The sequence below is a fragment of the Typopeltis vanoorti genome, chromosome 15 (genome assembly GCF_054136105.1).
Source record: "Typopeltis vanoorti isolate ZY-2024b chromosome 15, IOZ_Tvanoo_1.0, whole genome shotgun sequence".
Classification (NCBI taxonomy): Eukaryota; Metazoa; Arthropoda; class Arachnida; order Uropygi; family Thelyphonidae; genus Typopeltis; species Typopeltis vanoorti.
Genome location: NC_143563.1, coordinates 5,594,275 through 5,607,690, shown reverse-complemented (window position 1 = coordinate 5,607,690; position 13,416 = coordinate 5,594,275). Strand labels below are relative to the sequence as shown.

Here is a 13,416-nt window from a genome sequence, read left to right as displayed (position 1 = left end):
AAAAAGAAAAAGAGCGATTTGAAAACCGTAACGGATGTTAAAAGGGACGAAAGTGAGGTGGAAAGAAACGAAATTGAGAGAATGAATGAAAGTAGAAATGGCGTGATGCAGAAATCGCAAGTGAAAAAAATCGAAACAATAAATGATAGCGAAAAAAGAATGAATGAGGGCGAAAGTTGGACGCATGTTGGACCGAAAGTACGGAAACAAAGAAAGATAAATGAGAGTGAAAGTAAGAAGAATGATAGTGAAAGTTGGACGTATATTGGACCGAAAGTACGGAAATAAAGAAGGATGAATGAGAGGGAAAGTGAGAAGAGGGGGTCGAGAGTTAGAAAGTTAGAAAGATTTAATGATAGAGAGAATGTGTTGCGAGATTCGGAAAGTGAATTGGATTGGATGAGGCAAGAAATGAAATGGATGTGGAATGAAATTAAGAGAATTCAGGTCAAAACTATTAAAAAAACTCATGATGGCATGAAAGAGTTAAAAAAAGATGAGCGAGTGGCATTGTATGGCGACTCCATTATTAAAGGTGTGCTAGAGGATAAAATGCACAAGGTATGTTTTCCAGGCAGTAAAATGAGTAGAGTGATAGAGGCATTGAATATGAGGCGGGAGCGAGCAAAAGAGTTAATTGTATTAATTGGTACAAATGATTTGAGAGAGAACAAAGAGCATGTCAAAATGAATGTCAGGAGACTGCTTGGAATGATAAAAGAGAATAGTGTGGCAGGAAGGGTAGTCAGTGTGTTGTCTAGGTATGATTGTAGTGAAATGAGGTGGAGAGCAAGGATTATGAATGATATTCTGGCTGAAATGTGTGAGGAGATGGGAGTACAGTTTGTTAATGTGTGGAATGAGTTTGAGGGATGAAGTGAGCTGTATGGGAGTGATGGACTGCATTTGAGTGGTTATGGTGTGAGTCACTTGGAGAGACTGCTGCTGGAAGGAAGAGAAGTAAATAGAGAGAATGAATCAGATCGAGAGGGGAGTGATGTGAAAGAGCAGGAGAGTAAGACAGGAGAGACTGAAGAAGTGGAAATGAATGGGGAAGTGAGTGGTATGAGTATAGAAAATGAGAGAATGGGTGTGCAAGAGGAGCAGGGAAACGGGGAGGCTCAGGGTGGACAGGGGTACACAGCGTGAGAAAGGTGGATGCTCCAAGAGGAGGTGAGAGCATGTGTAGGCAGGAAAGAAATGGGATGACTAGGGATCAGGAGGAAACAGATGGAATTGCAAAGGGTTCTGAAATGAAGAAGCAGAAAGGGAAATGGCCCAAGTCCAGCATGGAGAGATCACATCAAGTGAGTGGTATCAGTGGAATTAGCTGTAGATCCAGAAATGAGCTGTTGTGTTTGTATACCCAATGCTAGAAGTATAAGAAACAAGGCAGATGAAATGGTTGCACTAATTGCGTCTGTGCACCCAAAGATTGTCAGAATAAGTGAGACATGGTTAGATGAGGACGACATCCTGACAGGAATAGAGATGGAAAGGTATGATGTGGTTCATGAGGATAGAAGGGGTGAAAAGGGAGGGGGAGTGCTATTGATAACAGAGCAAGAGTTATGTCCATACAAGGTAGAGATGCAAGAGGGAAATAGGGCCAGTGGTTTTGAGGCAGTATGGTGTGAGATAGAGGTGAATAGACTCAAATACTTGGTGGGATGTTGTTATAGACCTGGTAATGTGGATGGTGGTGGTGGTGATAGTGAAATGTATAGTCAAATAATCCAAGCAAATAAGAAAAGGATGATCATTATGGGTGATTTTAACTAAATTATGGCAATATAGACTGGAATGAAGAGATAGCAACAGGAAGTAAAGAAAATGAGTTTCTTGAGTTTTTGAGGGATAACTACCTCAGACAGTATGTAACAGAGGGCACACAAGAATTAAGGGTCTTGGATTTGGTCATCTCATTGGAGGATGTAATTATAAATGAGGTGTCAAATCATCCACCAATTGGTGAACGTGACCATGAGGTGATTACCTGGGTGGTTGCCAGCAGTTCAAGGACCCCTGTGAAAAAAGGGTATATGTGGAACTACAAAGGGGGTGATTATGAAGAGCTCAGGAGACAACTTGCAGGTGTAGCGTGGAATGAGAAGTTGGCTGGAAAAGAGATCAATGCAGCTTGGGGGATTTTCAAAAATTATTTAGTAGATGCAATATCTAAATGTATACCATGGGTGAGAAGGTTAAATAAGGTAGGCATGAGATGGATGAATAAAGAGATTAAGCATGCGATACAGAGAAAAAGGACATTGTGGAGGCATAAGAGAAGTGGAAGAAACCAATTTCATGAGGTCTACAAAGACCAGGCAAGGAGGGTGACTTGGTTGGTGAGAGTAGCTAAAGAGTGAGGTATGAAAAGCAGTTAGCTAAGGAAGCCAAAAGGAATCCAAGGGAGTTCTTTCGATATGTAGCAAGCAAAAGAAAGAATGATTATGGAAGGATGACATTGATTGGAGGAAATGGTATAAAGACAGCTGATGCAGAATGTGTGGTGGAGATACTTAATGAACAGTTCATAAAGATCTTTAAATCTTGTGAACGTGACTTCATGGAGAGATTGAGAGCAGTTGATGATGGGGAGTAGAGACTGACTGTAGGTGAACAAGAGGTGTTTGGGGAGTTGAGTAAACTAGATATAAATAAGGCTGTGGGACTTTATAATATATCACCGCGTATTCTGAAGGAATGTGCCGGAGAGTTGACACCCTTGACATATTTTTTTAATACGAGTCTCGCACTAAGTCAAGTTCCTAAAGAGTGGAAGGAGGGCAAGATTGTGCCACTTCATAAAGGAGGTGATCGAACTCAAGCATCAAACTATAGGCCCATCTCTGTGTCAAGTGTTGTGGTTAAGTTGTTGGAGAAGCTTGTGAGAACTAGGATCCAGAGTTGGGTTGACAACAATGGTATAATCTTTGATGGACAGCATGGATTTGCTAAATGGAGGTCATGTTTTAGTAATCTACTTACTTATTACAATAAAGTGACTGCTTCCTTGGACAGAGGAGAAGGATACACAGTAATATACTTGGATTTCGCGAAAGCTTTTGATAGAGTACCTCGTGATAAGTTGACAGTCATACTAGAGCAGATGGGATTGGATATTAGGTTAGTGCATTGAATTGGAGACTGGCTATCTGATAGGTATCAACAAGTTGTGTATGGGGGTGCGATATCCAGGAAAAGGAAATTCACTAGTGGAGTGCCTCAGGGGTCTCTTTTAGGGCCATTACTATTTAACTTGTATATTAATGATATTGGCAAAGATTTGGATGGAGATATTCAGTTGTTTGCAGATGATGCAAAGTTGGGACAAACCATAAAGGGTAGTGAAGATGATGTGGCCTTGCAAGAAGTCTTGAATAAATTGAGTGATTGGGCAAGCAAATGGGGATGTGAGTTCAATGTTGCAAAATGTAAGGTTTTAAAATTTGGAAAATAAAGATGGAAAGCAGAATTTATGCTTGGTGATAATATATTGAAAATAAGAGATCTGGGGGTGATAGTGGATAAAGATCTAAAATTTAGGGGACACTTCACCAAAATTGTGAAGACAACACAAAGACTTCTGGGAATGATGCGGAGGACACTGACGTGTAGAAGTAGGGAGATTCTTGTTCCATTGTATAAGGCTCTGATTAGGCCACACATGGACTATTGTGCCCAGATTTGGTCGCTGGGTTTTCAGAAGGATGAAGAGATGTTGGAAAGGGTCCAAAGGCGACTGACTAAGGTAGTTTCTAACCTCTGGAATGTTGAGTATGAGGAAAGATTGAGAAGATGTAATTTGCAGAGTCTTGTTGAGAGAAGGAATTGGGGAAATATGATAGAGACCTACAAGTTGGTAAGGGGGTGTTATAAGATTAATGGTGGAGAAGTTCTACAGAGAATAGTGGGAGATCAGGGGAGAACTAGAGGTCATCCCTGGAAACTGTATAAAGAGGGTGTGAGTAGGGGAGTGAGAGGCAGGTTTTTTTCATGCAGAGTTGTGAATGATTGGAATGCCTTGCCTGAGAGTGTGGTGTCTGCAAGGAGTTTGAGTGTGTTTAAGACACGGTATGATGAGATGTGTGTGCGATAAAAGGACCTCCCAGATGAGTCTTTGACTCCATGAGGTCTTGTTTAATAATAATAATAATATAATAATAAATCTCTTCTCCCACCCTCTAATTACTTGACTTGCATTCACTGTGTTAATTTGGCAATGCAATGGCTATTATGAGAAAGACACTGACCTGCAGAGATAAGAGGGTTATCATTCTGTTGTATAAGTCTCTGATCAGACCACACTTGGACTATTGTTCTCAGATTTGGTCCCCAGGATTTGATGGGGATAAATTAACTGTGGAAAGGATACAAAGACGATGACAAAGATGGTTTCAGGACTGTACAAGGATAGTTATGAGGATCGGCTGAGAGAATGTGGACTGCAGAGTTTGGTGGATAGAAGAAGGAGAGGTGATATGATTGAGACTTTTAAACTGTTGAGAGGTGGTTACAGGGTTAACACTGGGGTGTTCTTTCAGTTGGTTGAACAGCGGGAAGGAGTGATGACAAGAGGCCATCCCTGGAAGTTACGAAAGGAAACTGTGAGCAAGAGGGTAAGGAGTGGTTTCTTTGTGTGGAGGGTGGTTGAGCCGTGGAATGCATTGCCTGATGGAGTGGTGGGAGCGAGAACGGTCAGTGAGTTTAAAGAGTGGTATGATAGACTTTGTGTTTCTCAGGGGGGGGACCTCCACTCGATAAGTCTTGACAGACTTTATGTCTTAGGAAGGACCTCCCTCGATGAGTCTTTTGACTCCTTGGAGGCCTGAATAATAATAATAATAATAATAATAATATCTTCTAAGTCATCTTTTACTCATCCCCACCAGCAACTAACTACACATTTTGTTACAGATCACGATGTTCATCATATTTCAATTTAAGATGATTCCATAACATTTTTTTAATGCAACTCTTGTTTAACTACTGTCTGATTTATCCTAATTCTATAATACAGTCTAATAATGCTTTCCTCAAACATCCTTTGACCAGTTTTTGCTCTAAAATCTTTCCTTTGCAGTTTCTGATTTCATGATACTGCTCCAAGCTACTTTTCAAAATTTTCATAATTACTAGCTTTTGCAATTAAACATACGATTACATACGATAAAAGCTGCATGGCCACATGCTAACTGAAATTCTTCTATGCAAACTGAACTGTTGGTTCAGTATGCATGGTAGACTTAGTCATTTGTTTACTACACGATGCTATGTAGAGATTATGCTGTATGTAAACAGGATTTTGTTTAATTTATTTAAACAACAGTCAGAATTCATCTAACATTTTAACAAGAGAGATAGAGTATAGCGATGGTTTTTGTTTAAGAAAGAACAACAGGAGATGTTCAATTGTTTTGATTGTCATACAACAATGTGAAAGTGAGTAGTTGAGCAATAAGTAGCACAGCAGCAGTGTCAAGTCCTGTCTGCAAGAGATGGTGAGAAAGTTTTGCTGGACTGTGTGTCAAGATGACAAATTGTTAGAACAAGGTAAAAATTATTTTCTATAAAAGTATAACAGTAGTTGCTTTACTTTATAAGTTTCTTAAATTAACAATTTTTGGTATTGTCAAATAATATATAAATGTATATATATATTTTTATAAAGAGATTTAATGACTAAATCCGAGAATAATTGTAAGGCTTTAATGATATCAAACACAACTAGTTTCGGATTTTGACAGCCTTCTTCAGGTGTCTTCTAAAAATAACAAACAGCAATAAAAACACTGAAGTTTAAAACTGAGAAGCACAGGAAAATTGCAGTACATAATTGACATGAAAAAACGTTGTATTTACATTTAAGTTGTTCTTTCAAACGTGGCATAGTGCATGCTTCCAGACTCTCGTGAACACTAGTACTGAACAACAGCGGAGTGGCTATCAGGGATGTTGTAGCTCAAAAAAAAAATATATATATATATATATATATGTTAAAGATACCAAGCTATTTTAAACCTGGTTTTACTCCATTTCCCAAGTAAGCAAACAGACAAAATAAGTCAAGTTTGTGCCTGCACGTAATGCAAGTCTAGTTGACCCTGCAGGTAGTGCAAGACCAAGGTAACTCAGGGTAAAAGTAGAATAAGCTCTGATCACTAATCTTAATATTTACCCATAATGCAAAGCCCATCTACTTGAGGAGATGTATGATGCTATGCATTAAAGGCAAGGGGCCACTACCCAGACCAGTTTCGATCTTTATTGAGGTGTATTTAAGTAAAGACCTCTCTAAAAATTAGGACGATCCCTAGACCACTCCATAGTGGCCGAAAGACCGTCCAACTCAGCGTTCTTCCACACAGTGACAGGCTCACCCCGTCACCGAGAAGAACTTCTCAGTGTTGGCTCTACCCAGTGGCAGGCTCACCCCACCATCAGCCAGAGCCATAATCTCAGCGGTGACCCTACTCAGAGACAGGTAAAAACCTATCCCCAAGCAGAGCCTCTCAAAGCCAGCCCCCATCAGTCGGAGCCAGGCTAGAAATAGAAATATCAAGATTTTAGTAATACAGAGCTTATAAGTATTTTACCAGAACAAGTTACCATAAGGTGTTTTAACCTTATTAAATAAAAATCTCAGGAGGAGATATAAATGTAGAAAGTATTTTACCTTGGGTATAATAAATGTTAAAGATACCACGCTATTTTAAACCTGGTTTATGGTAACTTGTTCTGGTAATATACTTATAAGCTCTGTATTACTAAAATCTTGATATTTCTATTTCTAGCCTGCCTCCCACTGATGAGACCTCAATAAAGGTCGAAACCAGTCTAGGTAGTGGCCCCTTGCCTTTAATACAAAGCATCATACATCTCCTCCAGGAGATGTGCTTTGGATTATGGGTAAATATTAAGCTTAGTGATCAGACCCTTGCACTACCTGCAGGGTCTGATTTAGCTACTTTTGCAATGTGCCCCCTAAACTTCATCTCCCTATCCACCAACACTCCCATGTCACTGGCCTCATCAATCTCCTGGAGTACAGCTCCACCAATGTGGTATACTGCTGCTAATCTTTTCACCCCAAAATGCATAACATTACATTTTGTCACATTAAATTGACATCCATTCTCCTTAGCCCAGAACTCCAATCTATCCAAGTCATCCTGCAAGATTTTGACATCTTCTGCATTCACTATTGCCCTACCCAACTTTGCATCATCAGCAAACAAATGAACTGTTCCTCTTAGATCCTTTCCTATATCATTAATGAACAAATTAAACAGCAGAGGTCAAAGAACAGAACCCTGCAGCACACCACTAGTCACAGGCTGTCTTTGGTACTCTACTCCTGAATAAATCACTCTCTGATATCTCTCCATCAACCACCCACCTATCCATCTCACCAACCCTATATCCATTACCATATGTTGTAGTTTATAGATTAGAATTCCATGTGGTATCCTGTCAAACGCCTTTGCCAGGTCCAGCAGTATCACTGTAAACTCATTACGCTTATCCAGTTCAGCCGTCACCTTGTTATAAAACTTGAGCAATTACTGAGGCATGATCTACCCTTCACAAAGCCATGCTGTCCTCCATACAGTATCTCATTTTCATCAATCCTTTCCTGTATTTTTCCTTGACTACTTTCTCCAAGACCTTGACAACGACTCCTGATATGCTGATCAGTCGGTAATTTGCAACCGTAGTCTTGGATCCTCCTTTATGCAGTGGAATTATCTTCCCCTCTTTCCTCACCTTCGGGACTAAACCAGACCCAAGACTCAGATTAAACAACATGGTCAAGGGCACTGATAATTCTTTAGCCACTTTACGCAAGACCCGTGCCGGTATACCATCCAATCCCACAGATGTATTCACATTAAGGTTCTGTAATAGACTATTCACCTCCATTTCATTCATCACAATTCCCGTATAAACTAATGGTTCCTTCATTTTTTCAATGTCACCACCTCGATGATCTACTTTTGCAAAGTGCTCGCTCAGTAACTCCACTATATCGACTGATTCAGTGACCTCCTTACCATTGTCATTCCTTAAAATCATTTTGCCATGTTCAATTTTTTTTTTGCTTGCAGCATATTGAAAGAACTGTTTGGGATTCTCTTTAGCTTGCATAGCTAGTTTCCTTTCATAATCCGCTTTTGCTTTTTTTACCACACTCGTTACCCTTCTGGCCTGCAGTTTATACCGTTCATGTGCCTGCAGGTCACCTCTTTCTTTAGATTCCCTCCACAGTTGTTTCTTTTTTTGCAGCTCAAGCTTAATGGTGTTATTCATCCATTTAACCCCTACTTGTTTTACTATTCGGACCCTAGGTATAGAATCAGCCATAACATCCTGTAAATGCTCCTTGACCACTTCCCATGCTCGACTTCCCATAACCTTCCATCCTCACTTCCCATAACCAAAAACTACAAGTTTGACTATTCACTGAACTAATTTAGTGATGCACTCCATCTATGGTTTTCTTTTTTTGTCTTAGCAAATAAGAGCAGAAACTGATTATATAATTTCTCATATAAATTTCGTCTTGTATCAGATAGCCCCAAATGCATTGCCATACACAACCCTTCTATTGCTTTCCTGCCAAACTACCCTCAATGATCCCAATGCATCCATATACCCAAAGCAATACTCCTCTACCATCAACTCCCATTCTGTGTTCTCCCTGAAATTACAATGTCCTACACAAGCCTCATTACACCTAAATTTTTTGGCCAAGTGAAACTGATTGATGTTAAAAACTCCTCCTTAATCCTTCTAATATACATTACAAAATCCCTTTAAACTCAGGTGGTTTTGATAATTATTCCATTCTAATCTATGACTCAAGACACTACATATATTTTTGATCACCACCATTCTTATATTCACTTACCTCAAAGGTGCTTGCACATATATTCACTAGTTTCCAACCTAACAGTTCCTATTTTCTCTGATTCTGCACATGGATTCTCTTACAGATCTATACTTTCTTCAAACACTTAATTGAAATTGCATTTGAAGTGCAGATTTCACTGTACATAAAGTCTTTCACTACTCAAAACGACTCCATACATCCACAAACTGTACAATCTTGTACTTACACACTTTACATATTGATCCATTTATTCTTTTAGTGTCTCAATTCACATCTCTTCCAGTAGCTTTTTTTTTATCTCCTCATTCCATATTATTCATTTTCGAATCATTAAAACCTGCCAAAATTATTCATTTATTCAAACTTTTTTTTTTCATTTTATCAATACAGCTCCCATTTAATCCCACTACTGGAAAAATGATTGCCACATCTTCAAATGCACTGCTGATGACCATACAATAATCTCTACTTACTCTGTCTTTTTTTTTGGGGGGGGGGGGGTATTATAAGATCTGCTGTTGATTTTGAAAAGCTGGATCATTGCTGATTAGCTGGTAGTTATTCAGGTTATGAATAAGTAAGACTCCTTCGTTATTTTTGTGGGGATTGAGGTGAAAGCAATAGATCAATAGTTTGCAAATATTTATCTTCTGTTTTTAGAATGAGCTGAATATAGGTATGTTTCCATGCTATCGAATGGGTACCAGCTTGGATATATTATAAAGATGATTAGGAGTACAACTGTAGATACCATACCATCAGGACAAGAGGTGTTTTTAATATGCAAGTTATTTGGAATTCTTTATAAACATTCAAATCTTCCTTTCTGTGATGGAAAAACATTTTCCTGATATTTCTCGAGTTCATTTAGATATCAATAAACATGAAATGTTTTGTGTGGCAGTACTGTTAAATAACGAAAGTGATATGTAAGCTAGGTTCCTGATGGGGTCTAAAATATAAATGTCATGTGTATGGCAACTTTCACACAATTCAAATATTGAACAAGGATGCTTCTAGTTTCTGCATTTTATGTAGCCTCAGATATTTTATTTATCACTCATTAACCTACTGAAAGGAGGTCCTATAAAACTCTTCCAATGTTATGTAAATATAATGTAAATTATTTACATTTTCATTAATTTTCAGTCAAAATTATTATTCAAGATACTTTACAACATAAATATGGAGTTAAATAAACTACATGTATTATAAATCGTTAACGAAATTTGTAATTTTACTAGGATAACTATTCAAAATTTACACAAACTGCTACAAAATATAGTAAGTTTTTCACTTGTTTGAGAATAAATTATACGTGACAAGATATTGCGGTGTAAATTAAATCAGTAGATAATGCTGTGTGCTTGTAGCTCAATGAATTGTGCAGACAGCACTTTAAATAGACTAGTTTTGCGTAGAGGGCTCTCCATGATTGAGTTCTTGGAGGTGTCAAATAATAAATTATTATGACTTATTTTGTATTAAAAAAAAAAAAAAAGGTCAACCTATGTAAGGGAAATTTCGCTGACTGAAATATCCAGAGAATCATTCAAGAAGATTGCAAGAGACTGGTTACAACATTCAAATAATGAAACAAGAATAAGTCACATAGTAAAATTATACTTTCACGAATGTGTAGTTCAATGGTTCTGGCGTTTTCACACCACGTAGTCAAGTCAGCGAATAGAGGAAATTTTTCTAAGCCTTTTTTTCGACTGGTTCCCGAGTCAGTCGATCTCTAGTACGGACAGGCGGTTTTTTCCTGCCGTAAACTCCGGTTTTTCGTCCCGTAAACTCAAGAAAATCGACGTGAAACCCACACTATTTCAGACATTAAATATATTGTGTTAGGATTAGGAACCACGAGATGGCGGCACTTGTTGAGCCGTTCTCTTCACTGTGTTCCGCTTAATTAGTGATAGCCTTTGGCCATCTATCTCTGATTGGTACCAGTGGAGATTGAACTGCCCACTCAGTCTCCAAAAGTTATATAGGGCTAAAACGGCCTCGCCTACTCCCTATAAGGAAATAAAAAGACGTTACCTGATTTTTTTTAATTTTTATTCTTTCCTCACAGCTGCTGTGATAGGTACAAAATAGGAGAAAGTACTATTAAAGTTCTAGGAAACTTTAATAGTACTTTCTCCTGTACTAAATAGTACTAAAAGCCAAGAAAAGACTATAAAAGTATTTATTATATGAACGCACAACTAGTTTGGTCTTTTTTAGAGGGCTTCATCGGGTGCATAACACAAAAAGAGAAATAAAATAAAATAAATAAATAAATAAAAATAAATTAATTAATTTTAAAAAAAAAATATATATATATATATATATATATATATCACAAGAGAATAGCTATCATGAAAAGCCAAACGGCTATTTTTTCTGGCGAGGTTGATAAGTTAAGGGGATAAAAATCCCTTATTGTTTTTCAGCCAGTAAGCGAAACTACGATCTGAACGTTTCATGCCGACGACCTGTCGGCGTATCCAAGCGTAACTGACCACTTGGTAGTGCCACACCACGGCAACTCGTTGCAAAGGTGGAGAAAGCTCCCTCGCTATTCTTGATATTTTCTCATAATGTAAAAACACACAGCTCTTAGGAGATGTAGTACTGTTTTACATTATGAGGAGAGGTCACTAACCAGACCGGTTTCAACCTTTTTTGAGGTCTCGCTTACTGGCTGAAAAACAATAAGGGATTTTTATCCCCTTAACTTATCAACCTCGCCAGAAAAAATAGCCGTTTGGCTTTTCATCATAGAATATGGTATAATATAATATAGTGACACACCTTTCTGGCAATCGTACAGCAAAAGTATGTAAGTTCTTTTCACTTAAACAGCTACTCACTGATGAGACCTCAAAAAAGATTGAAACCGGTCTGGTTAGTGACCTCTCCTCATAATGTAAAACAGTACTACATCTCCTAAGAGCTGTGTGTTTTTACATTATGAGAAAATATCAAGAATAGTGAGGGAACTTGCTCCACCTTTGCAACGAGTTGCCGTGGTGTGGCACTACCAAGTGGTCAGTTACGCTTGGATTCGCCGACAGGTCGTCGGCATGAAAAGTTTAGATCGTAGTTCTCGATCGCAGTTTCGCTTACTGGCTGAAAAACAATAAGGGATTTTTATCCCCTTAACAGAATAGCTATCAATTAAATTGCAAGCAGATTGCTGAGAATTGAAGGCATTCTGGATGCCATGGTATTGTTAAGCATGTTCAGGAGGGCAAGATATCGCATAAGCCAAAGTTGGACAGCTAAGGAGTAACAATGAGAGAAGATATAGCTGAAGTTAGTATTAAGGTGCACAGCATTTATGACAATAATTTCTGTCGATTCAGTAATTCTTCTCTCAAGCTCATCATAGCATCTAAATGTTTTCTGATTTGTTCCACATCTAATTTGATTCACCTTCTGATTTGTCCCAGATGTGTTTCTGCTTTAAGGGGATAACTTCCTAGTTGGAGAAAATGCCAACTAGTCGCTAGGTGGCAACTGTTTTTCATCACCAGGTGAAATACTACCACCTGGCTTATTGGAGATCTGAAGTTGCAAATGCCATGTTTGGTCTTAGTAGGGATTTCGATTTCTGTACTCTCCCTTTCTCTTCTCTGTGCAGTGTGAATAATATCTTTCAAGGCCATGACAAACATACTTAAAGATCCATAACCTTCTCCATTTTGAGGATACATCAGTTAAAATAGTGGTGTTACAGCCGACCGCCAGTTAGTGCATGAGCTCGAACCTGTCAGTAACAGGTCAGGATGCTTCCCGATCAACTAGTGCATAATTCCACTGTCATATACACTACCAGGTCATGCCTGAGAATGAGTCCGAATAGTAGTATGATGTGGGGAAGGGTACTGTCAAGGTCACGTCATTGCACAGAGACACTGATTTCTGTATGCATGTCGTGTCAAGAGTCTATCTTCTCTCCCTGTAAGTCCCAACCTTCAAGTCTAATCAAACTTATGAAGATTCTCACAAATAATGACACCGACACTGCAACAAATGCGAATCACCCTCACAAGGTAAGCCCATCAAAAAAAAAAAGTCACATAACAACTCGTCACAACATACAAACCATGCCAGAATCTCTTCACTAAAAACTCACTTTCCACATACACGTTACTAATACCCGTGGCGTTAACACAAACATAAATGATATTCACCATCATTTGCAGTCTTCCAGACCAGATATCTTATTCCTGACATAAATCCAGATCGCAGTTACATCTACTACTGACCACCACTGACTAAACTGTTCAAGGTTCTTTTCACTGCAAGGGTGGACCTGTGCCTTTGTGAAATCTGACATGACTTGCCAAAGAATGTCTAATTTAGGATCCCTTGCTTTTGACCTTCTCTGGCTGAAAGTTTCCTTGCTTTATTTAGCAACATTCGTTTATTGCAATTACTGATCTCTAAACACTCACATGCTTTTCCATGACACTTTACCACCTGCAATCCAGTTGTCCAAATGGTCAGGCCATCTTTATGGACGA

At 38.6% G+C, this 13,416-nt stretch overlaps 1 protein-coding gene across 1 annotated transcript in view; it reads right to left on the bottom strand.

Annotated features, from left to right (window-relative positions):
* The window catches only part of LOC150098324 (medium-chain specific acyl-CoA dehydrogenase, mitochondrial-like), a 254,840-nt gene extending 242,237 nt beyond the window's left edge, over positions 1 to 12,603 (bottom strand). The window contains exon 1 of the mRNA XM_090405151.1: positions 12,436 to 12,603. Coding sequence (XP_090261277.1) covers positions 12,436 to 12,603 — 168 coding nt within the window. The remainder of the gene's footprint in view (positions 1 to 12,435) is intronic.
* Positions 12,604 to 13,416: the final 813 nt, after the last annotated feature.